The sequence below is a fragment of the Hyperolius riggenbachi genome, chromosome 4 (genome assembly GCF_040937935.1).
Source record: "Hyperolius riggenbachi isolate aHypRig1 chromosome 4, aHypRig1.pri, whole genome shotgun sequence".
Taxonomy (NCBI): domain Eukaryota; kingdom Metazoa; phylum Chordata; class Amphibia; order Anura; family Hyperoliidae; genus Hyperolius; species Hyperolius riggenbachi.
Genome location: NC_090649.1, coordinates 449,232,558 through 449,258,292, shown reverse-complemented (window position 1 = coordinate 449,258,292; position 25,735 = coordinate 449,232,558). Strand labels below are relative to the sequence as shown.

The window sequence follows — 25,735 nt, the reverse complement described above, 5'->3', positions numbered from 1 at the left end:
CCACGGGCTACCTGAGCATTGTTCTGACCATGTCCATCCCTTCATGACCACCATGTACCCATCCTCTGATGGCTACTTCCAGCAGGATAATGCACCATGTTACAAAGCTCGAATCATTTCAGATTGGTTTCTTGAACATGACAACGAGTTCACTGTACTAAAATGGCCCCCACAGTCACCAGATCTCAACCCAACAGAGCATATTTGGGATGTGATGGAACGGGAGCTTCATGCCCTAGATGTGCATCCCACAAATCTCCATCAACTGCAAAATGCTATCCTATCAATATGGGCCAACATTTCTAAAGAATGCTTTCAGCACCTTGTTGAATCAATGCCATGTAGAATTAAGGCAGTTCTGAAGGCGAAAGGGGGTCAAACACTGTATTAGTATGGTGTTCCTAATAATCCTTTAGGTGAGTGTATACATAAGCTGCAACCTGTTGAGCAAACATTATTTACCTCTCATCCAAAAAACACGTAAGCAATTGTTGCTATTCACACCTGAGGGGATGTCATTGTGCTCAAAGTAAAGATCTTAGCAGCAATCTTTGATGTTCACTGTGCACAAGTGCACTGTTACCGTTTGTTCTGGTCTGGAGTTTTCCCTTGTAGAGAGACTTCGAGGGCTAACTTAAAGTAAACCTCCGGACTAAAAATCGACTCAGCAGCACTGAAAAGGCTTGGTGTTTCTTTAACAGTTTCACAGCATCAGAACTTTGTTTCTTTCATACAAGCCTCATTTTTAGCTGCACAGAAGAAAACTGCCCGGGCTTTTTTCCCCTGATGCTGTGCAAAGCATGATGGGATTTCTGATTTTGTTGTTCTCGTTCTGCTGTTTTGGTGCAATTTTTTTTTTTACATTTTGAATTTGACATTTGAAGCCTAGCATGTGCAGCTGGGAGGGGTAATCAGGACACAGGACAGTTGGAACTGTGTCTCCTGCTCCTTGTTACCTCCTTTCAACCAAAAAGATGGCTGCCCCCATGACAAAGATGGCAGCCCCCATGAATCACAAACATTTGCCTGTTCTTTTAAAACAGGGTGGGTAAGAGATTATATTACCAATCTATTCTAATTAACATAACTAATGTAACTTGATGACAGTATGTTTGTTTAGGCTGAAGTTCCCCTTTAAAGTGGAACTTAAACCCAGGATTGAACTTTATCCCAATCAGTAGCTGATACCCCCTTTCCCACAAGAAATCTTTACCTTTTCTCAAATAGATCATCAGGGGAATCTGTGTGACCCCTCCCACAGTGTGATGTCAGCGCCATGGTCCTGACAGTTTGTTTCTGTGAACCTCGTTGCATTGTGGGAAATAACCGCTTTTTCCAATTGCCAAGCAAGCAATATCTCCCTCTATGCATAGAACTATCAATAACGTACATTCCGTACAGATCACCTGGCAGAACTAAATGTGTCACCACTTGTGATAAATTTCAGAATGTAAATCAGGAAGAGGAAAGATTTTGCAATGGGCAAACAATGACTAAATAATATATAAATGAATATTGTAAAAAAATAAGTAATTGTATTAATTATGTTATTTTCACTACAGTTCCTCTTTAATGTCACTCCTATACTTCTGAAATCTCGTTTTATATGGTGCAGTGATCTTGCCCACATATGCAAGGCCACACAGCCATTTAAGCATATACACCACAAATTCTAAAGTCACAATCAAAATGGGTCAGATATTGAACCTTCTTGCAGGTTTGGGAGTGTGTAAAGTATTCACTGTTTACGGATTATTTGCTGATAGATTATATTGTTTTCTGTAGAGCGTCGGACGTTGCGATCCCACTGACGGGAGACACCCAGACAGATGCCGACATCCTGGCGTTTGTGAGAGCGCGGCAGAGCTTGCTGAAGAGGAAAGGTAATGTTGCCTATATCAGCTGCTGTAATATGACTGGTTGGAGGTGGGTCCGGAGGTATTTCCGGTAATTTGGCTTATAACACAATGTTTACTGTGGTGCCATGTGTGTCAATTCCGATACTCCCAATTCAGAGATCTGATCGTGGAGTAGGGAGGAGTACTTCCCAAAGGGTGGTCACCATGCAAAGTAGCTGCAAGTAGAAAATTGGTAAAATCGCAGATATTCTACTGTACAGTAATAATTCTGATATTCTACTATCGATCAACCTAACCCTATTTTCACACAAAGCCCTCCTTCTACCAATACCTAACCAACCCCCACCACCAATGCCTTACTCTAACACCCACACTGATGCCTAACCCTAATCAAAGTCTGTCCCAACCATGCCTAACTGGACCCCTCCACCGAAGTACCGTGTCGGAAGGTATGTCCAACATTGCCGATGCTGCAGACAGCACGTGCCTGGACTTGGGGTAAGTTTGAAGCTGCTTCTTCAAACTTCCCCCATGTGGAAATGACGTAATCACAGAAATTGGAGCTTTGACGATTCTGAAATTGTGATCTTGGTGATTGCGATTTCGGTTTAAAAACTATTTCTCTTTCAGGCCTACTCTGTATAGTGCTGCAGATGTCAGTGCTATAAATACATAATAATATGGTAGGATTAGATCGTGAGCTCCTCTGAGGACAGTCAGTGACATGATTATGTTCTGTGTAAAGTGCTGCAGAAGATGTGAGTGGTATATAAATACATAATAATAATATGGTAGGATATTAGGCTATGACTATGGTAGGGATTAGATTGTGAGCTCCTCTGATGACAGTCAGTGACTTGACTATGTAAAGTGCTGCAGAAGATGTTAGTGCCATATAAATACATAATAATAATAATAATATGGTAGGACATTAGACTATGACTATGATAGGATTAGATTGTGAGCTCCTCTGAGGACAGACAGTGACATGCTTCTGTACTCTGTAAAGTGCTGCAGAAGATGCCAGTGCCATATAAATACATAATAATAATAATATGGTAGGACATTAGACTGACTATGGTAGGGATTACGGTAGATTGTGAGCTCCTCTGAGGACAGTCAGTGACATGCTTCTGTACTCTGTAAAGTTCTGCAGAAGATGTCCGCGCTATATAAATACATACAGTAATAATAATATGGTACAACATAATACTAATAATAGCATGACATTCTGGGCCGGACAGCGGAGGAGTAACGATTTCTACAGTCATTTGCTGACAGGAAGGCCTGGTGATAGAAGGCTGGTGGGTTTTCAGCCTCTTAGGAAGCAGCGTGTGTCATTGCAGTGACTGAAGATCTCTGGATGGGGTTATCGAGTCTCCTCACTTGTCACTTTATCACATTCAGCAGAGCAGCAGATGTCACTATTGTTGTCCTAAGAGGCACTTGGCTCTCTCTCGCTTATCGCCAATTGCTGTCAGACAAACACACACAGATTACAGGCAATCGCTTTTCACACTGCCAGTCTCCTCCTCCCGTCATCTCCTGCTGCAGTCTCTCTGTGTCTCCCTGTACAGAGCTGACCAGTGACCTCTTCTAAAGCTTCCCATACATTAGCCGATGATCAACCATTAGATAGATCTTTCTTTGATTGAATCTGATCAGAGAGGTATCTATTGCCTTCCTTTACATTGCATAGTGATTTCCAATAGATTTCAGCAGTCCATTGGACGTTGTCCTAGCTCCACCTCCTGCCAGGCCCTCCAGGTGTATCAGTGTGTACCACGTGACTTGGCACATAGTGACATCACAACATGCACCAGTATCACGTGGAACAAGTGCTCACGGCGACACTGCAGGGCAGGAGGTCAGCAGTCACACCAGCAGATAGGCGAGCCTTTAACACTGAACAGAGGCATGGGCGGGGGGGGGGGGGGGGGGAACAGCTGGGGGTTTGATGGTTGGCAAGATGTGGAACCCCATTATTTGTGCACCCAATCAAGCCCTTATGGCCGAGACTTTGTGCCATCCCTAAGCAATTCATTTTACAGATTTTGGCCAGAAATCGATCTTAAAATTGATCGGGTTGCCATGTTTCGGTACGGATTGTTTTCCAGTTTGATACATTTATTGAATTAAGGTGCCCATACACTCGTCAGATTGGCAGCAGATAGATAAGAAATGCATCTGATGATCTATCTGATGCGTTTTTAGAACATTTTTTACCAGGATAGAATTCCAATAGATTTCAGTTTGAAATCTATTGAAATTCGATCTGATGGCATTTTTTTTTGCCATCAGATTTCCATTAAGGCCAATGCAAACTGATAAGCAATCTCATCAGATCGACCTAAATTTTCCATCCTGCCAGCTCGATGGAAATCGATCGAAATCGGCCATCGATCGGTCGATTGGCCAACCGATTTGCGATCGATCGCGATCGGTCGGCCAGAAAATCGGCTGAGTGTATGGGCCCCTTTAGAAGGTTGATCAGGCTGAAATACCTAGTATTGTATGGCCACCCTAACACACTGTACAAAGCTGTCTAATGGCCTTCCCTAACACTAATAATAATAATAATAATAATTCCAGTATTTGTATAGCATTTTTCTCCTGTCGGACTTAAAGCACCTGCGAGGCAGCCACTAGAGCGCACTCAGTAGGCAGTACGAGCAGTATTAGGGAGTCTTGCCCAAGAACTCCTTACTGAATAGGTGCTGGCTTACTGATGGGCCCTTTGGTGTCCCCCCCCCCCCCCCGGCTAATAGTGATCTGCCCGAACCCCTGCAGAATACTTGCGGCAATGGACAGCACTCTCCTGTCCTTCCAGACGGCTCCCTCCCGTGTCCGTCTGTCTCCACCTCCACTGGCGCTCATTCTCCGTTACCTAGCAACATGTACGTACTCATGTGACACGCCGCCTGGTAATGGAGATCGAGTGCTGGTAGAAACGGAGACAGAAAGACACAGCATGCTCTGTTGCTGCAAGTAGATTGCCTGGGTCCTGAGTTACCACTATTAGCTTGAGGGGAGAAGGCGGGGCAAGTCCTGGGAGGCCGTCACTGGCAATGGGCTATTGCCTCCTGCTACGCGCCAACACCACTCCCCATCAAACTAGATCTTCTGTCCATACCGATCAATAATTTTGGTTTCAGCCAGAAATTTGATCGAGCAGCCATGTTAGGTCATCAAACTCTGCAGATTCAATCATAGTGATCGAATTTGCCAGGGAAAATCAATTAGTGTATGGGCACCTTAACAGACTGTACATCGGCTATCATAGACATTTAAAATATATTACGGTATATTGTGTATTCAAGGCACTGGCGTAACCATAGCTCTCCCACCTTGTAGAATAGCGCAGGCACTGCTGTAATACTGTATCTACTCAAGTACAAGTCTAAAAATTTTGGTCTGACTCGCTTAAAGAGGAAGTGTCATGAAAATCGCAAAATTGAAAACACATACAAATAAGAAGTACATTTCTTCCAGAGTAAAATGAGCCATGAATGATTTTTCTCCTATATTGCTGTCACTTACAGTAAGTATTAGAAATCAGACAACTCTTCGTGCGGGATTCTCAGCATGGCCATTATTCTGTATAAAGAAATTCCCTGAAAAAGATTTATACACAGATGCTGGCCAGCCTCCCCGCACACCGTACACTTTTTTTTGGTATTTGGACGGAGCAACTGCCATTCACTAAGTGTTTTTAAAAATAAAAAAAACCCTGAGAACCCCCCATGAGGAGATAGGCTAGTCCAAAATCTGTCAGTAATGTCAGATTTCTACTACTTACTGTAAGTGACAGCAACATAGGAGAAAAGTAATTTATGGCTCATTTAAAGGAAACATTCAAGGAATGAGAAAAAAAAAAACATTCACTTACCTAGGGCTTCCTCTAGCCCGTGGCAGCCGTCCTGTGCCCTCGCCGCAGCTCCGGAAGCTCCCGGTCTTCTCCGCTGCAGAAGCTGACCTCGCCAGGTCGGCTTACGGGTCGGTGTCTTCTGTGCTTCACGGCGCGGGTCACGTGGTCCGGCCAACATCATCAGGACGGTACTGCGCAGTACAGATCTGATGACGTTGGCTGGACCACGTGACCCACGCCATGGAGCACAGAAGACGCCCACCCAGAACCCAACCAGGCGAGGTCAGGTTCTGCAGCGGAGAAGATCGGGAGCTGCGGCGAGGGCACAGGACGGCTGCCACGGGGTGGAGGAAGCCCCGGGTAAGTGGATCTTTTTTTTTTTCCTTGGACCATTCCTTTAACTCCGACAAAACCATACTTCTTATCTGTATGTGTTAACATGTATTTTAAGATTTTCGCGACAGAGGTCCTTTAATAAAAGTATAGGGGTCGACTTATACATGAGTCACAAGCAACACTGAGTACACTGAGTAATATGTGTACTAATAGTGACATTCCCGTTTGCAGCAATTTACCCAGTGGTAAGTCACACTTTCTTGATAAAGGAAATGCCAAGAAAGCTCAGGTCAGAAAGTCCTGGCCACAACAATTAACAAGGAAAGGGCAGGGGGGAATACTAGACTGCAGGTAGGGGAGTGAATTATTGCTGCACTTGGGGGTCTGGAGGAGTTATAGGCTGTACTTAAGTGACATGAGGGGTTAATGGCTGCAATACTGTATCCAGTGCAGTCATTAACCCCTCCTGGCCCCCATGTGCAGCCATTAACCTTGCAGGGTATACTTATACATGAGTCAATAAAAAAATTCCAGCTCAAGAGAGTGAAATATTGGAGTCGACTTGTACGTGAGGTGGACTTGTATTCGAGTATATATGGTATTTACCTGCTCCAGCACTGTCTCCGGCCTCCCTCCCGGCAGCTGCAGGCTCTATACTTCCCTCCTGCAGCCCTTGATGCAGGTCATGTGATTGGGGACTGCAGGATGGCAGCATAGAGGAGTGGCTGCCAAGAGGAAGAGGAGACCCGATGCATCGCTGGAGCAGGTACATGGGGGGAGCTTCAGAATTCAAATGATTTACGGGCGAGTGGGTGTGAGTTATTAACTCCATTACCCACCGATCCTGGCAGCACAGATATAAAGCTGTACAATAATTTACTTTTTTAACTATTGGCACTCTTTGAGCTAAATGCTTTGCTGTATGACCAAATAGTGTATATATCTTATTGTATGAGTGGCTGTAGAAGCAGTGGCAGGCTGGTCAGCTTGCTGGGATGTGTGGTTCGGCAGTGGCTGATAACAGAGGGACATACAGCTTCCAGCAGGCGGTGACATGTGACTGTTAATATCGCATTAATAATGTGTGCTTTTCTGGGCCATTAGTCTGATGCGAGTCCCGCTGGCTCATCACCTCGTCCCATTATGAGCAGGCATTTATCACAGCGCTGCCTGCTGCTAGACATAACAGAACCTACGCAGTCCATTAACAATGCAGCGTTATATCTATCTGCCGATGCCTATCCCAGAGACACTGGGGCTACCCTATCTTACACTGATGAGAACAAGCGCTAAACCGTTACATACATGCTGGTGTAAAGCTTCCAATGCTGTCACTCTCTGCCTTAGCACAATTGTATACAACGTGTATTATTACAGTACAACACATTTTGTGAATGAGCACCATTAAAGGAATACTATCAATGCCCAAGTGTTCTAAAATGACAACGTACAAATAATGTCTAAACAGCCTTGTTAACATTTTCCTACTATTCATGTTAAATATCAGAGGCAAAAGCTTTTATTCATTGTGTGTAGATTTTAGCTATGTTTGGAATGTCTCATTGCAGAGGTAAGAATCTTGCAGTCTGACATGCTAAGAACAGTGTAATATTGAAGCAGATTATTTGAAAACTGGTATCAGGTTTCACACACTACAGTATTACAAATGTTTATGTTGCACATAAGATACATTTCCTCTGCTCTCTGTCAGAGAGAGCTCTGCTTGTCTCTGACTGAGTTCTCTGCACACATGGGGCTTGATTCACAAAACAGTGATAACTGAGTTATCATGCCTAAAAGCTTTGCACCTGCAAACGTGCGTGCAAGCCATTTTGTGCACATATTGCACATGCAAAGTTTTAGCGCTCGCGTGTTAACTTTTATCATGCGTACGGCGTTACACGAGTTAAGTCCGCTTTGCACGTGAAAACTACGGCGCTTCGCGTGCTAACCTATTAGAGTGTGTGCTTAGCACGCCCGTGCTAAGCTGGTTTGCACGCGATGTAATGCGCGCAAAACTTTACACGCGCAAACTCTTGACTTTATGCAAAGTCATTAGTTTGTGCACGTAAAGCTTTACGCGCATGATATCACGTGCAAAGCAGCTTTGCACGGGTGTGCTAAGTGTTAGAACTCTTTTGTGAATCAAGCCTATAGGGCCTGATTCACAAAGCGGTGCTAACAGTTAGCACGCTGGTGAAAAGCCCTTTATCATGCCTAAACTCAGTTTAGGCATGATAAGTTTAGGGGTGATAAGTTTAGGCATGTTAAGTTTAGGTGTGATAAGTTTAGGCATGATAAGTTTAAGCACCAACTGGGTTAGCACCGCAGTGCACAGCTGATTAAAAGTTTTGCGGTAGCAAAGTCTGATGCACTTCGCATAGAGTTTAATGGCGCTGCTTTGCGTGCGGGACTTTGCGTGCAATCTAAACTTAGCATGCCTAAACTTATCATGCCTAAACTTATCATGCCTAAACTTATCACGCCTAAAGTTATCATGCCTAAACTTATCACGCCTAAAGTTATCACGCCTAAACTGGCTTTTCACCAGCGTGGTGCAATGGTTATCACGCCTAAAGTCTCTAACTGGGTTAGCACCGCTTTGTGAATCGAGCCCATAAAGTTAATGATGCACTGTAAAGACAATCCCTCCCCTCATGGCTGAGTCTCAGAATTTCAGCAGAGTGCCTTCAGAAAAATGTGAAAGGAATTAGATAACAGTAATGAAATACAGGGGCGCCTTTAGGCATAGGCAGTACAGGCCATTGCCTGGAGTGCCATTGGTCCTGGGGGGCACCATGTTGCTGGATTAAGCCCCGCCCCAAAATTAAGCCCCACCCAAAATTAAGCCACACCCATGTGGGTGTTCTATTACTTGCTTCTGCTGCATCTACTTAGCGTAAGTTGCAGGCAGCTGACATTTCTGTGCCTTGTGCATCCTTCTTCATCCTTTGTGCCATCTCTGCCTCCTTCTGTGCCCTTTGTGCCTCCTTCTGTCCCCCTGTGCCTCCTTATGTCTCCTTTGCCTTTATTTGTGCACTTGTGCTACCTCTGCCCTCCTGTTCCTTCTTCAGTCCCACTCTGCCTCCTTCTGTCCTCCTGTGCCTCCTTCTGTATCCCTTTTTGCCTCCTTCTGTCTCCATGCGCCACCTCTGTCCCCTGCGCCTTCCTCTGTCCCCCTGTGCCTCCTTCTGTGCCCCTTTGTGCCTCCTTCTGTGCCCCTTTGTGCCTCCTTCTGTGCCCCTTTGTGCCTCCTTCTGTGCCCCTTTGTGCCTCCTTTAGTCCCCCTGTGACTCCTTCTGACCCATTGTAGAGGGTACCAGGCCGACCAGGCGGTCATGAGTGCTGTGCAGGGGGGACCGTGGTCACACCTCCCCCCGCCAGATGTTGTGTCCCCAGGTGGTAAACAGGCTTGCAGCATCTAATAGACACCACATCAGTTCACTGGCCTGCAGCCCATAAGCTCACTTCGGCACCCTTACATTACGTGTATTTTCTGGTGAAACACTGCACGCATTGTGAATTTTCTGATGAAAAACGCTGCCACATTAGGATTATTTCCTGGTGAAACACTGCCGCATTACGATTATTTTCATGGAAGGGCACCATGGGGTGGGGGCGCCACAGATTTTCTCGCCTGGAGTGACAAAATGGCTAGAGGCGCCCCTGATGAAATAGATAAGCAGTGAAATGTATACACCAGTATGTTCTGATCTATGGAAGAGCCCCTGAACAATGGTGGTCGTTTGTGTTAGTTGTTTAGTGATTGCACACGATGGATCGCTAACCGATGTCCTGTAACGATGCTCAGTTTTAGCCTGAGATGAAAACCCAACCTCTGCACGTAACTGAACTCTTTGCTGCTGAAATGCTAAGAAGAGCACAGGTTTATATTACTTTATATACAAAAGCATTGCCTGCTGAAAGATTTTGGCTGTTAGGGGGATAAAGGACTTATCTGCCTTTAGTTACAGATTGCCCAGCAAGCTCATGGTGAACCAGAACTCCTAGGAGTTGGCATGGATTGTTATGGCTCTATGGAGGTGTGTTTAGCTTTAGTAGCTGCTAGTAGAATGTCGGTAAAATTACCGATATTCTGTTAAGTTATTTCCAATAGTAAAATATTGGTAATATTTATTGATATCTTACTATAACCTGACCTTACCCTAACACTAGCCCTCCCTCTCAATGCCTAACACTGACTGATCCCTCCTGGTGATACCTAACCCTAATATCCCCCATGCCTAACCTTAACCTCCCCCCCCCCCTGGCAATGTCTAACTCCAAGGACCCTCCCTGTCACTGCTAACTCTAAGGACCCTTCCCCTCTTCCTGCGCTGCCTAAGAGCCGTCTGGTGGTGCTTAACATTAAAACACCCCGCCCCATCACCTAATACTAAAGACCCCTCCCCTGCTGGCGCCTAACCTTAAATACAAACCCCACCCACCTAACCCTATCCACCGATTTTTTTGGGTGGTCACTACAATAAAAACATGATTAATTGTATAGACATCAGTAAACACATCATTTATAACTTTTTAAATCAGGGATGAAAACTAGAGGTGATTGACTCAGCACATTATGACTTACTAACTGCAGTTTTTTAATCCACTTGCATTTTACAAAAAAGTGCTATATCCTTTCATTTTGCTAAATAGAGTATCAGTAATGGTGACCCTGGCGGCTGCGGCCATTTATATAATGTTTCTATTTCCTCCCCAGGCTCCGCCCAGCAATGATTGTCAGCTCTTGTGCCTAGATAATCCACACCTACGCCTACATTGCTTTGCCAAATCCTAAGAGCACCTGTCGTTCCCGCCGCCATCAGACACCAAATAGATGGGCCTCACGCTGACAGTACCCACCCCCCACCCCCCAGTGTCGGGCAGAAGAAGATGGGGGGCTTCAATTCACAGAGTCTCTGAAGATGAAGATCTTCTCGGAAAGTGACCGATGAAATGATTTGTGGAGCGGTTGTATCCTGGCCAATGTGATATTACCAGAGAAAACAGAATAACACTAATGTTTCATCACGGGGGAGGGTCAATGAGAGGCTGCTGATTCTGAGTTGATGACATTTTTATGTTAATTCTATGCAAATTTGGAAATGGACTAATGAAATGGTCATCGACCATCCCTGTTATTCATCCTTGTTGTATATAGAGCATAAGGGTGAATGCATTTCTTGCTTGATGAGATTACTTCTGAAGATAACGTGTATAATTCACACTAATCAATACAGATGATCAATACGATCAGATTACAGATTTCGGTGAGTGTGGATCTCGGTGACACCAGGTCTGGACGTTGCTGCTGGATAATTTCCGCCTGGCTGGATAAGTCAGGGCTGATGATTGCTGCACTTGCTGAGGTTGTATACAATGATTTCATAAGTCAATAAGTCTGCGGCTGGATTGTTATCAGCAGCAGCATGTGATCTGTATAAAGCCTCATCTACACGATAACATTTTCCATCATATCAACCGGTGATCTGATAAGGAATTGCATAGTGTGTATGCGTCCAAATTGTTTCTGATAAATTTTGCCATAGATTTTGCATTGATAAGTACCCCAAATGTATTGCAAACCGATCTGACCGGTTTGAAATGATCTAATAGATCCATCTATCTGACTGAAAATTGTACTGTGTAGAGGAGGCTTAAGGCATACATGTCAAATCTGGCCCTCAGAGCCATCAAATTTGGCTCTCAAGTGGTTTCCCCACTTTGCATTATGTTTGGCCCACTCTACACCACCAGGGAGGCTATATTGGGGGTTAAGCTTAGATCAAGGCAAGGGAGAAGGTCCATTAGACACTAGCGAACTGTATAGGGAAGGGAGGGGCAACTAGACACCAGAGAATTGTATAGGGAAGGGAGGGGCCACTATATACCAGGGAATTGTATAGGTAAGGAAGGGGACCACTAGACACCAGGGAATTGTATAGGGAAGGAAGGGGACCACTAGATACCAGAGAATTGTATAGGGAAGGGAGGGGACCACTAGACACCAGGGAATTGTATAGGGTAGGGAGGGGGACCACTAGACATTGAGGTTGGCCAGCGACTTGGTCCCAGTGTTCAATTCCAGCCCACTCTGAACTTGAGTTTGACACCCCTGGTATAAGGCCTCTTTTTCACACGCATCTGATAGGTGGTAAATTCACCATGTGTCAGCTGCTCCTGTCCACCGACCGGTCCCTTGCTGCTGCTAGGCACGGGTGGCAGACAGGTGGCTCCACCATACTCAGACGGGATTTGAAACGGTTTTACGCCGCCACGTGTCAGGGCTTGACACTAGTGGTGTTACAAATGCTGCCATTCAGCTGCATTTTAATTGCAACCGAACGGCAGGCAGAGGCGACAGGTGGGATGCTGAAGTGCTTGACAAAGGAGCAGTTCGGACGTTTGTGGAAAACAGACCTTACAGAGTATGTCACCACTGCTCTTCCTCGGCTGGGGGGGGGGAGAGAAGGAGACATATCGGAGTGCTTGTAACATTGTTGGGTGATGGAGTTAGATTAGGGATGATCAATGAGATGCAAATATTTCCGAATGTATGCAAATATATGCAGCTTGAACATGGACCAATCAATTTATACCAGGGGTGGGACTTGATTGGTCCATTTTCAAGCTGCATATATTCTATTCATATAAAAATGTATATAATCCTGCATGAAATATTTGCATCTCATTGATCATCCCCAGTGTAGATACAGTTGGGTTTTATATGCATTTAACAGAACATTGTTTTATATAATTTGTGAATAAAAACATTTTGTAAAAAAAAGTATTGCCATTTTTGTAAAGTAAATAAGAAAATGCCGGGTGCACATCTAGCGTCTCATGTCCTCCTCAGCATCCGCCTACTGCCTGCTCCCTCCCTCTCTCCTGAGAGAGAGGTAGGGAGTTATGAGCACCTCACTGACCATCACTAGTGAGCAAGCAGCTGTCTAGGTGAATCTATAAACTGGAAGAGGTAGTTTCATTTGTTATTTTGCAGGGGGCAGCCGACAAGGGGAGAGCATGGGTAGAGTTTATAGAGTTCAGCGAAATTACAGCTGAGGGGAAGAAGCTGTTTTTGTGTCTCGTGGTCTTTGTGGACATGGACCGGTACCTCAGATACTTCCGCCCCAGGGGGAGCTGATTGAAAAACTGGTGGCCAGGGTGGGAGGGATCCTTGGCAATCTTCAGTGCTCTGGAGCGTAGTCTGGCATTATAGAGGAAATCTAGGGCGGCGAGTGTGTTCCCAATGATCCTTTCCGCTGACCTGATGACCCTCTGTAGTTTGCATCTGTCGCCTTCTGTGGAGCCAGCATACCAGACAGTGATGGAAGAACAGAGGACGGATTCGACGGTTGCGGCATAGAAGCTCGTCAGGAGTTTCTGTGACATGCCGAACTTCTTCAGTTGGCGGAGGAAGTAAAGCCTCTGCTGAGCTTTCCTCTGGGTGGAGACAGTGTTTTCCTTCCACTTCAGGGTGTTGGAGATGGTGGTGCCCAGGAGGCGGACAAAGGGCACTTTCTCCACCACCATTCCTCCAATGTGCAGTGGGGGTGGGGTAGAGGCGTGCTTCCTAAAGTCGATGATAATCTCCACGGTTTTTGCATTGTTGAAGAACAGCTTGTTCTCCCTGCACCAGTGGCAAATCCTGTCCACCTGATGGCGGTATTCCTGCTCGTCATTATTGGAGATCAGGCCGACTATGGTGGTGTCGTCTGCAAATTTGATTACCTTGATAGAGCTTGCCGAGGATATGCAATTGTTCATGTAAAGGGAGAACAGGTATGGTGACAAGACGCAGCCTTGTGGGGCCCCTGTGTTGTTGGTCTTTGGTTGCGAGGAGGTGGAGCCCAGCTTTACCACTTGGGATCTGTTTGTAAGGAAGTCACTGCTCTGTCTCTGGGCTGGTGCACACCTAAAAGTGCTAGCGTAATCTCAAACGCTGTGTTTTTTGAAGCTATTTTTCAAAGCACTCTCAGGCATGTGCCTAGCATTTTCTAGTTATGCCTGGCGATTTTTGGAGCGTTTTGGTGTAGAGATTTTTTTGTACAGTAGTGCTGGAAGTGTACAGCTTTACAAAAAAATGCTTGGAACATCTCTCTGTTCTAACATTGTTTAGAGCGATTTTCCACTATCCTATACTTAACATTAAGGCTGAATCGCCTCAGAAATCAGCAGAAATGCTTTAGGACCTGCGTTTGTGTTTGGGAAAAAATCACATCGCGCTGGTGTTATCCATCCCATTCAAATACATTAGCCAAGCGCTTTTCAAAGCACTAGCGTTTTTAAAAGCGCTCAGAAGCGCTCTTGGTGTGCACCAGCCCTCACTTCCGCTTGGCTTGTATGCAAATGAATGTAATTCATATTGTATGGAATTGTAGAATGTGCATGAAATTATCATGCAGGCTGCAGACATTAGCATCATCTCGCTCACCACAACTCAGTAAGCCATCCCTGGTGTGTCAGGTCTTATCTCACTGACGGCATTTATTTACTCCTCATCAGGAACATTATTTTCCAAGACACAAAATAGCTCCTCGCCACGGCTGGTTAGTTCGGCTTATCTGGAGTCGTGTTAAAAGCTCTGGCGGAGCCGCTCTGCCATTAATTGATTAGGAATATCGCCGCTACTGTTCAGAGCGGTTATCAGATGCGTCCGCTATCTCTGTCACATGGTGGCTCCCAACAGCTGAGCACACAGGTGACATGCAGCACGTGGGTAGAGACCAGACATTTGTCATCATGTCCAGCCAATCCAAGGACAGCCACATTCAGGATGCAGCCAATCGCTTTCTGGTCAGGAATGTGCCACGTACATCAGATTTCAGCAACCTAAATGAGAATCGATTGGACTGCTACCTCCACTAGTTTTGTCCCGATTTTGTTGTTTGTTGTTATTGCAAAACTTCAAATTCAAAAGAAACAGAAAAGTCTCTCATGAACGTTCTCACTAAATTGTAACCACTATGGCCCATATGCAATTCAATTTTTCTCCCGAGTTTTCTCCTAGCCTAGGTGATATTTTTAAACTTGCCAATAAAATGCTCTTTAAGTCACCTGAAAACAAGAAAATACTGAACATAATTTTGATAGTAGTAACGATCGTAATCTGCTAATTACGATATCTAATTACGATTATGCACAATTATGTGTAAAATTTGCAATTACAGCCACACATAATTACAATTAGGAAATTCAATTGATTTTGTGCAATCCATTTTAACCACTTAAGCCCGAAGGGTTGTTTATTTTTTGCATCTGAGCAACTTTCACCTCCCATTCATTTGCCAATAACTTTATCACTAATTATCACAATGAATTGGTCTATATCTTGTTTTTTCCACCACCAATTAGGCTTTCTTTGGGTGATACATTTTGCTGAGAATTAATTTATTCTAAATCCATTTTAACAGGAATATTAAGAAAGAAATGGAAAAAAAATAATTATTTCTCAGCTTTTGGCCATTATAGTTTGAAATTAAAACATGCTACCATAATTAAAACCCATGTATTTTATTTGCCCATTTGTCCCGCTTATTACACCATTTAAATTATGCCCCTATCACAATGTATGGCGCCGATATTTTAGTTGGAAATAATGGTGCATTTTTTTTTAATTTGCGTCCATCACTATTTACAATCCCATAATTTAAAAAATTATATTAATATACTCCTTTGACATGCATATTTAAAAAGTTCAGACCCTTAGGTAACTATTTATGTTTTTGTTTTCTTATTATTGTAATTTTTTATTTTATTTTTTTATTCAAAATTTTATTTGGGTATTTTTTTAAGTGGGAGGTAAACAGCTAATTTTAAATGTTAAAAAATGTATTTATTTAATAAAAAGTGGATGTGGGTGTAGTTTTACTATTTGGCCACAAGATGGCCACAGGCAAAAAGTACTGGGAACAATCGATCTCGCTCCCAGGAGGAAGAATGAAGACGGGGAACTTTTTGAACTCAGAAAAACCGCAGCAACTGATGAGACACTGTCAGCTTTTCTGCGGGGAGCTTCGATCAATGAAAGGGATCTATAATCCCTTTCATTGATCGCTGGTCTAATGGCCGGAAGCGGGAGCGCACGCGGCCCGCAGGAGTGCGCGCAGCCCAACTGGACGAGAATGTTCATCCAGTTGGGCTTAAGTGATTAAATTTCACGTACTTACGTGTAGTGTCGTGCCAACTTTTGCGGTGAATAGCAAAGCCCTCATACATGCCATCGCCACCAAAAATGACGTTTTGCCGAGTTTAACTACTTGCCGACAGTGCGGCAGCCCCTGGACCGCTCCACGCCGATTGGCGTGAACGTCCTTCTATGGGGCTAGCGCATCTCCTGCTTGGAAGGCGATCGCTGCTCGGAGACTTTTAGTCGACGAAACTTTTAGATGCCGTCTAATTGGGGTGTACAGCGTTGCGATCTACAGCAGCACTGTACTGGGGACAGCCATATGACACGGCTGTCACCTCCAGAGTGTCGGGGGTGATCCGCTGTCATAGGCTGAAGCCTATGACAGCCGATCACAGTGATTGGACAGTGGGGGGGAGGGAGGTCAGGTTTAGGGGAAAAAAAAATAGAGAAATTTATTGAAAAAATAAATAGACTGTCGGGGGATCAGACCCCACCAACAGGAAGCTCTGTTGGTGGGGAGAAAAGGGGGGGAGGGTCACTTTGTGTGCTGTGTTGTGCGGCCCTGCAGCTTGGCCTTTAAGCTGCAGTGGCCCATTTGACCAAAAATGGCCTGGTCTTTGGGGGGGGGGGGGTAAGCCTGTGGGCCTGAGGTGGTTAAGAAACATTTTTTCTTTTAATTTAAAAAAGCAGTGTTTCCAAAAACTACAAGGTGTTTTGACTTGATCTCACTATTCCCCTTTATATACGCAGCAATTTTGGTGACTATAGCATGTATAGGGGGGCCGTGCTATTAACAGCTAAAATTGCGCAAAATTATGTGCAAATGCAAAATTACGGTTCCTGATTATGGTTACAAATTACATAAATTAAGATTTTTTTTTTTCCTGAAATCTCACATTATGATTTTTCAACGTAATTGCAAATTACAATGCAATATTCTTGCTCGTCACTATTTGATAGTACTTTTTCAACTACTTTTTAGTACTTTTTTAATTGCAAAGTGCTGGAAAGTTGTTTTAGAGAGCTTACAATCTAAAAGAATGGGGGGAAACAAGAGGTGGGAAAGTATGCAGTATACATACAGGCAATGTGTGTTATCTAGTAAGGAGTTCAACTAAGGAGGTAGAAGGGGGGGAAGGCCTAAGTTAGAGCTTATGCTTGTCCGAAAAAGTGAGTTTGAGGGAGCAGTTAAAGATTTCAAAGGTTGGAGAGTGACAGATGTGCTGTGGTGTGGAAGAGCATTCCAGAGGAAAGGGGAGGCACGTATATGTGAATGAGAGGAGGGGATTCTAGAGGAGGACAAAGAAGCTCATGTGCAGATCTGAGATTACGGTTGGGTTGGTTTCTGGAACCGAATTAGGAAATGTATAGAGGAGAGAGATTGTGGAGAGCTTTGTAGGTTGGTGTTAAGAGCTTAACCAGCTGAGCGGTCTGGACGAGCTCAGCTCGTCCAACACCGCCAGCGGCTGCCGCTCAGGCCCTGCTGGGCCGATTTTAATGAAATAAAAAGCAGCACACGCAGCCGGCACTTTGCCAGCCGCGTGTGCTGCCTGATCGCCGCCGCTCTGCGGCGATTCGCCGCGAGCAGCGGCGAAAGAGGGTCCCCCCAGCCGCCTGAGCCCAGCGTAGCCGGAACAAAAAGTTCCGGCCAGCGCTAAGGGCTGGATCGGAGGCGGCTGACGTCAGGACGTCGGCTGACGTCGATGACGTCACTCCGCTCGTCGCTATGGCGACGATATAAGCAAAACAAGGAAGGCCGCTCATTGCGGCCTTCCTTGTTTATTCTGGGCGCCGGAGGCGATCGGAAGATCGCCTCCGGAGCGCCCTCTAGTGGGCTTTCATGCAGCCAACTTTCAGTTGGCTGCATGAAATAGTTTTTTTTTTATTTAAAAAAAACCCTCCCGCAGCCACCCTGGCGATTTAATCAGAACGCCAGGGTGGTTAAAATGGATCCTCTCGCTAATCGGCAGCCAATGAAGAGCTTGGCAGAGAGGAGCAGCAGAGGAAGAGAGATGAATGAGATGAGCTGCCGAGTTCAGTACAAACGAGATATAATAAGAGCATGTTCTAACATTTTAGTTGTGTCCTGAGTGAGAAAAGGTTGGATGTGGGATATGTTTTTGAGTTGGAGATGACAGGAACCGGTTAGAGAGTGAATGTGAGGAATAAATGAGAGAAAAAAATCAAATATTACCCCTAAACAACTTGCTTTGGGAACTGAAGTTATAGGGGTGTTATTAATATTTATTGTTCAATCAGGTGGGAAGATGATTAGTTTTGTTTTACTCATATTAGGTTTTAAGAAATGAGTGCAGGTCCAACAGGTACAAAGTGAGACTGAAAGCAAATGTTTGGCAATATTCAGCTACAGAAGGACTTGTATGGTGATGACACATTTTTTCTATACTTTTTTGTTGCTATTCTAACTTTGCTGTTTTGCTTGTTTGTTTTTATGTCTTGTACAGTATTTGGTTCTTCTACGTTAAATTTTTTTCACAGCTGCTGGATTTTTTTTTTTTAAAAACAAGAACTTGCTCCAAAGCACTGGTTATTTTTTACAAAGGGCACAGTGACTCCCAACTTGGCAGAAAGTTGGACTTCTGTGAATGCAAACCCGGAAACAAGAAAAGTAAATATCTAAAATACAACATGCAGGACACAAATGTCACTTTTTTACAAACTCCCCAGTTCAGATTTATATTTAGCATCTTCTTTGACTTTTCCACCTTGCCGGTCTATAGGATGTGACATTTCATGGCTAAAAATTAACCAGCTTCCTTCTCATGGGCTGAATGGAAGAGACCTGTTATCTTCTCAGACTGATGATGAGTCCATTACCAGGAACATGTTGAGTTCCACAGATTGTCAATTCAAGCAAAAAGCAAAGGACCGTAGGAGCAGGAGCTGCCTGTAACTAGACAGAATCACCGATAGTGAGAAATTCCCATTTTCGTTCTTCATTCAAACCTATTTAGAAGGTATCCTCAAACTTCTCAACGTGTGTCCTAACTTCAGAAGATGGCAGTGATGTCCTCTAATCTGCCATTCCAGGAAGATGGAGTTGTGGTTCTTATAAATATAAGGAGGTAACATAATTCAGCAGGACATCATAGATTGAATGCTGGTGGGCTCCATAAGCTTCATGCTAATTCTAGAGAGGTTCGGTAGAGAAAGCAAGCCTTGTCTTTGGTCCAGACGCTTCCACCATGTGCCCAGTGTTCCCGTGTAGCCGGCAGACAATGCTGGGAGTGGCCCTCTCCTTGGGCTATTTCATGTACCTCTTTTTGGGAGCCATGATGTTCCAGATTCTAGAGAAAGAAGCCGAGGCAAACAGCCGGGATAAGTTTCAGCTCGCTAAGCTTGGCTTCCTCCAGAATTACACCTGCCTGGATGTTGCGGCCATCGAACAGTTTGTGCAGGTATGATGACCAACTGTCTCCGGTGTTTCCACTTCCAGCATAAGTGGTGAGGGGATGCAATTGGGGTGGAGAGATGGCTTTAAAAAATACTTATGTGGGAAAATTACTCAAAATGATTCCCTCCAGTGTTGGTAGATGGCATGAAGTTATATAAGATAATGGTCTCTTTTGTATCTGGCGAATTCTGGAAATTAGCTCACTGCCTGTGTTCCTAGCTCTGTCTGCATGTCTGCTGCACCCATTGCCAGAGGATTCCCCTTTCCCTATTGTATTCTTGCATCTTTTGGTGACCCAGGTGATGCCCCAGCACAGGGGGAGGCTGCAGGACTGAGAAAACAGGGCTTCAGAGATCTCAACACCACTTTGAGTATTTTTGTAACCAACTTATTTTCAATTACTTTTATTTATTTTATGGTGGAGAATGCAAGAGAAAAAATGGGAACAGGCAATTCATAGCTGGCATGAGATTCCGACTTGAGCACAAATGGAGTTGATAACTATACGGCTCTTTTGCTAAAATGGCGTGACTACAGGCAGAGCCGGGACAAGGTCCTCCAGCACCCAAGGCTGAGACACTAAAGTGCGCCCCCCCCCATCCTCCCTGCCCCCCAGCCATCACACATTGATGGCTATTAGAGTAAGAGGCGCCCCAGGGCCCCCAACACCTTAATCTCTAGTTATCTGGCTTGCAGTCACTGCCATGTATCCCCTTTTCTTGTTTCTCTCTGCTTTAAACACAATAGGGAAATGATAGCTAAGTGAGTTGTGCGCCCCCTCCTACACTGCGCCCTGAGGCTGGAGCCTCTCTCGCCTCTGTACCATACACACAAAGACTGCCATACACTGGTCAATTGCCACCAGATCGACCAGCAGATAGATCTCTCTGTGATCGAATCTGATCAAAGAGGAATCAATTGGCTGCCTACACTGCAAATAGATTTTGAATCGATTTCACTATGAAATCGATTCACAATCTGTGGAGCTGCCGCCTCCCCCTGCATACAAGACAAGACAAATAACATTTATATTGCGCTTTTCTCCTTGCGGACTCAAAGCGCCAGAGCAGAGCAGCAGCCACTAGGGCGCGCTCTATTGGCAGTAGCAGTGTAAGGGAGACTTGCCAAAGGTCTCCTACTGAATTAGTGCTGGCTTACTGAACAGGCAGAGCCGAGATTCGAACCCTGGTCTCCCGTGTCAGAGGCAGAACCCTTAACCATTACACCATCAGCCATACATTACCTGATCCAGCCGGCGCGAGTCCCCCGGTCTCCGCTGTCTCTTCTCCGCTCTGGGCTTCAGCTTCACTTTACGTCCTGTTGGGGGAAGTTTAAACAGTAGAGGGCGCTCTACTGTTTAAACTTCCCCCGACAGGAAGTAAGTGAAGCCAGCCGGAGCCCAGTGCGGAGAAGGGACCGCTGGGACACGTACCAGCGGAACAGGTAATGTATTGCCGCTAGCGTCAGTCCTCAGACATTCGAACGCCGCTATCGACACACTCCTGACCCACCGGCAATCGAGCAAAATTTTCCCCGCGGACAGATCGACAGGATCAATCGATTTCGGACGGAAATCGGTCGTTCGGTCAGCGTTTGCGCATCGATTTCACAGCAGATTCGATCACAGTGGCCGAATCTGCTGTCTATAATGTGGCCAGGGCCGGTTCTAGACTTTATGCTGCCTGAGGCAAACTTGTAAAGGCCCCCCCGCCCGAATTGGAATGATCGCACAGCACCTGACAATTAGCACTGCACGTTATAGCTGCAGTGAGCCCCCCACAAAACACCCCCAGTATAGGTAGGTAGCCAGGTATAGGTGCCCCCAGTATAGGTTAGCCAGGTACAGTTGCCCCCAGTATAAGTTAGCCAGGTACAGTTGCCCCCAGTATAGGTTAGCCAGGTACAGTTGCCCCAGTATAGGTTATCCAGGTACAGTTGCCCCCAGTATAGGTTAGCCAGGTACAGTTGCCCCCAGTATTGGTAGCTAGGTACAGTGCAACCTGTATAGGTTAGCCAGGTACAGTTCCCCCCAGTATTGGTAGCTAGGTACAGTGCCCCCAGTATAGGTTAGCCAGGTACAGTTGCCCCCAGTATTGGTAGCTAGGTACAGTGCCCCCAGTATAGGTTAGCCAGGTACAGTTACTCCCAGTATAGGTTGGCCAGACACTCTCTTCACCTCCTGTTTCTGCCTAGTGCTGTCCCCAGGCTTCTGCCGCCTGAGGAAGTCGGCTCACTTGGCATCATGGGCGGACTGGTCCTGAATGTGGCCGCATGAAATGTTCCCAGGAACATCTTTGTGAAACTGTCTTGGTTTAATGGGGAACTCCCTCCGTACTGAACACCACTCACGTCAGTCCTGACATAGTCCATTAGACAAAAAAATTAAAAACAATGGTGCACAAGCCAGCCTGGGGCCCCGGGAACTCTCACTGCCCGGGGCCCCAGAACCAGCATGCAACACCATATGTGAGCGCAGCCAAGCCCTGGATCTGCCACACATCTGTGCACTTCTTGATTGGCTTACAAGCAACTTGCAGGCTTTATATAAGCAGCAGAGAACTGTTTGGGAAGTGAGTATCTCCTGTGTGTTTGGTATAGTCCATTAGACTTCTCCCTTAAAAAAGCCATCAAATCATAAATGTATAATTCACGGATGTAAAAAGTAGGCTCTTGACACTAAATCATATGGAGATCTTCGCTTGTTAGCTGAGCATTATTTCCACAACTGATTTTATGAAGGTTTGTACTGTAGATTCTGCATCTGTTGGCTCACCAGACTCTGCAAGCGTCACTCTGAGCAACCTCTGAGACAATAGGCTAGGCTAAGGATGTCCAACTCTAGTCCTCAGGGGCCATATCCGGGCAAGTGATTAGGATGGACAGAAAAAATGAAGAAATGTGTTCTGCTTGATGAACCACCTTTCCTGATTCAGACCCATCAATTTGTTTGGGTTGTGCCAAAAATGTGTGAGGACCTCGGCCCTTGGGGACTGGAGTTGAACATCGCTGCGCGTTACACAGGTGCCGGTACTAGTTTCACCAAAGCCTTTTACCCAAAGCCTTATTCGTTGCTCGTTGGGCCACCTCTTCTGAGTGTGTGTATGCACCTTGCGGCCCCATATGACACCTGGATTGACCTGTTCAAGATGATCAGCTGGAAGTTTTTGGTGAACCATCCACCAGCAGTAGACATTTTATACAGCCTGGCAGCATGGTGGCTTAGAGGATAGCACTCTCGCCTTGCAGTGCTGGGTCTCCAGTTTGAATACCAGCCAGGGCACTATCTGCACAGAGTTTGTATGTTCTCCTCGAGTCTATGCGGGTTTCCTCCTGGCACTCGGGTTTCCTCCCACATCCCAAAAACGTTCAGATAACTTAATTGGCTTTCCCCTAAATTGGACCTAGACTACGATACATACACTACAGGATATAGACATGTGACTATGGTAGAGATTAGATTGTGAGCCCCTCTGAGGGACAGTTTAGTGAAAAGACAATATACTCTGTACAGCGCTGTGGAAGATGTCGGTGCTATATAAATACTAAATAGTAATAACTTGGACTATGAATACACTTTCTGCTAGTTTTGATTGGGCCAAATTAGCATGCAACTTGGAATTACTAGAAATGTCATTGCCCATCCCTAGCTGGAAGCTATGATTACTATGTATTATTTATATTGTGCCGACTTCATCCGCAGAGCTGGTCAGAGTATATAGCCTTGTCACTTAAAGGATACCCGTGGTGACATGTGACATAATAAGATAGACATGTGTTTATACAGTTCCTAGCACACAAATAGCTATGCTGTGTTCCTTTTTTCTCTCTCTGCCTAAAAGAGGTAGACATCAGGTATGTACGTGAGTCTGGGTTGGGACTGGATCGGACTATAGCGTTACACTTACTGACAAGAAATTACAACCATAAAACAGTTTCCTAGCAGGAAATGGCTTCTGAGAGCAGGAGAGACATAGAAATTGTCAATAGTTCATAGATTTTAGCTTGGGCATATTTCAATGAATGTGTCTGTCATTGAACAGAAACAATCAAAATACAAAATAAACCTGTGGGATAGCTAAAAAAGTCATTTTTAGGAGAAGGGGGATAAATACATTTGCTTATCTCATCAGTCTATTTTCACCTCGGGTGTCCTTTAAAGAGGACCTAAAGCACCTGTTAGCGCTCCTTCCATTTGTTCGCCTATAACTTTATTACCACTTATTACAACGAAACAATCTATATCTTGTTTTTTTCGCCACCAATTAGGCTTTCTTTGGGGGGTACTTTTTGCTAAGAATTTTTTTTTAAATCAGCCTTTATTAAAACAAAAAGGCAAATATAACAAAACATTCAACCATACTGTATGGATCAAAAACACAGCAGCCAGATAATACAAAAGTATCTAACATTATAAAATAAATTACAGCAGTGGCACAGCACAGCCCAATCAATCCCTTACACCTTATTCAAGGTGACCTGCCAAATATACACAAATGTCATAAGTTAAATAAGCCCTCCAAAGATTCTGTCACTAATTAAGGAGAAATCCGGTAGAAGAATTATTTTTTTTTAAGTGTTTTCAAGGGAAAAATAAGAAAAATGGAAAAAATTCATTATTTCTCAGTTTTTGGCCATTGTAGTTTTAAAATAATACATGCTAACGTAACTAAAACCCACACATTTTATTTGCCCATTTGTCCCGGTAATTGCAACGTTTAACATTTTTCATTCTTCCCTAGTACAATGTATGGTGCCAATATTTTATTTAGAAATAAAGGTGCATTTTTTTTTCAGTTTTGCGTCCATCCCTAATTACAAGCCCATTATAAACTAGTGGTAATGTTCCCTCTTTACATACATATTAAAAAGGTTCAGTCCCTAAGGTAAGTATTTATATATTTTTTTGTTTTTATTTGCAAATTTACCCCCTTCTCCCCTCCCAAAAAGAAATAAAAAATTGGTAACTATTGGGGAGTGTGAGAGGTCAGAGGTTAATTTAAAATGTAAAAATAAGGTAAAAAGGAATCCTTTATTGAAAAAAAAAATGTGGATGTAATTTTACAATTTGGCCACAAGATGCCCTCGTAGGTGACTTCAGTATACATATCTAGGTAATCAGGAAGTACTACGTGGATGGTCTTTATGAAGGAAGGCGCCGTCTAATGCTGGGCATACACGGTACGTTTTCTACCATGTAATCAAGCCGCTGGCTCGATTCCGCCGCGTCCTCGCTTGTCCCCGCATGCGCCCGGATCGATTCCCGCTCGTCCCCGCGGGCGCTTCCTTATCTTCCGCTCGTGTCTTCTTTTGTCCTGCCCGCCAGTATCGAGCGCGGAATCGATCCGGCGGGGTATCGGACATGTCGGAAATTATCAATCGAAGCCATCAACGGCTCGATTACACGGTAGAAAACGTACCGTGTATGCCCAGCATCATAGACGGTGGCGTTCAATCACACGGGGACTTATGCTGGGCATACACGGTACGTTTTCTCCCGTGTAACCGAGCCGCTGATGGCTCGATTGATAATTTCAGATGTGTCCGATACACCGCCGGATCGATTCTGCGCTCTATACCGGTGGGCAGGACAAAAGAAGAAACGAGCGGAAAATAAGGAAGCGCCCGCGGGGACAAGCGGGAATCGATCCGGGCACCCGCGGGGACGATTACACGGTAGAAAACGTACCGTGTATGCCCAGCATTAGATCAATGAATGCCCATTCCGATCAGCTGTAATGAGTGGCGATAAAAAGTGCGGGGGGGGGGGGGGGCGAACGGGAACGCGCGACGGGAATTTTGCAGGGACGTAGTTACTCGTCCTGGGGGAAGGCAAGTGGTTAAGTCAAAATTTTCTAGGGGTATAAATAATTATGGGCAGCAATGTATGTATTGTGTAGTATACAGGATGTATCGTAGTCTACGGCCAATTTACGGGAAACCAATTAACTTATCTGTATATTTTTGTGGATGTGGCGTCGATACAATGATTCTTTGTACATATGTTGTGTACATCCAAACGTCACCTGAACAGATCACATGACATCTGTGATTCTTAAATAGGAGGGTAAATACTGTTTGCGCCCTATCTCGTTTCCCATCGTTTCCTTAATCGGAAGTTTTCC

General features: G+C 44.9%; 2 protein-coding genes across 3 annotated transcripts in view; both read left to right on the top strand.

Annotated features, from left to right (window-relative positions):
* The window catches only part of KIF6 (kinesin family member 6), a 287,414-nt gene extending 274,564 nt beyond the window's left edge, over positions 1-12,850 (top strand). Inside the window, exons 21-22 of the mRNA XM_068232714.1 lie at positions 1,786-1,883; positions 10,787-12,850. Coding sequence (XP_068088815.1) covers positions 1,786-1,883; positions 10,787-10,803 — 115 coding nt within the window. The 3' untranslated portion in view covers positions 10,804-12,850. The remainder of the gene's footprint in view (positions 1-1,785; positions 1,884-10,786) is intronic.
* Positions 12,851-18,730: 5,880 nt separating this feature from the next.
* The window catches only part of KCNK16 (potassium two pore domain channel subfamily K member 16), a 29,943-nt gene continuing 22,938 nt past the window's right edge, over positions 18,731-25,735 (top strand). For both annotated transcript variants that reach the window (XR_011031255.1, XM_068279645.1), the window contains exon 1: positions 18,731-19,617. Coding sequence is in view for 1 of the 2 variants with exons in the window: in XM_068279645.1 (XP_068135746.1) it covers positions 19,405-19,617 (213 nt within the window). In the remaining variant the exon portion in view is untranslated. The remainder of the gene's footprint in view (positions 19,618-25,735) is intronic.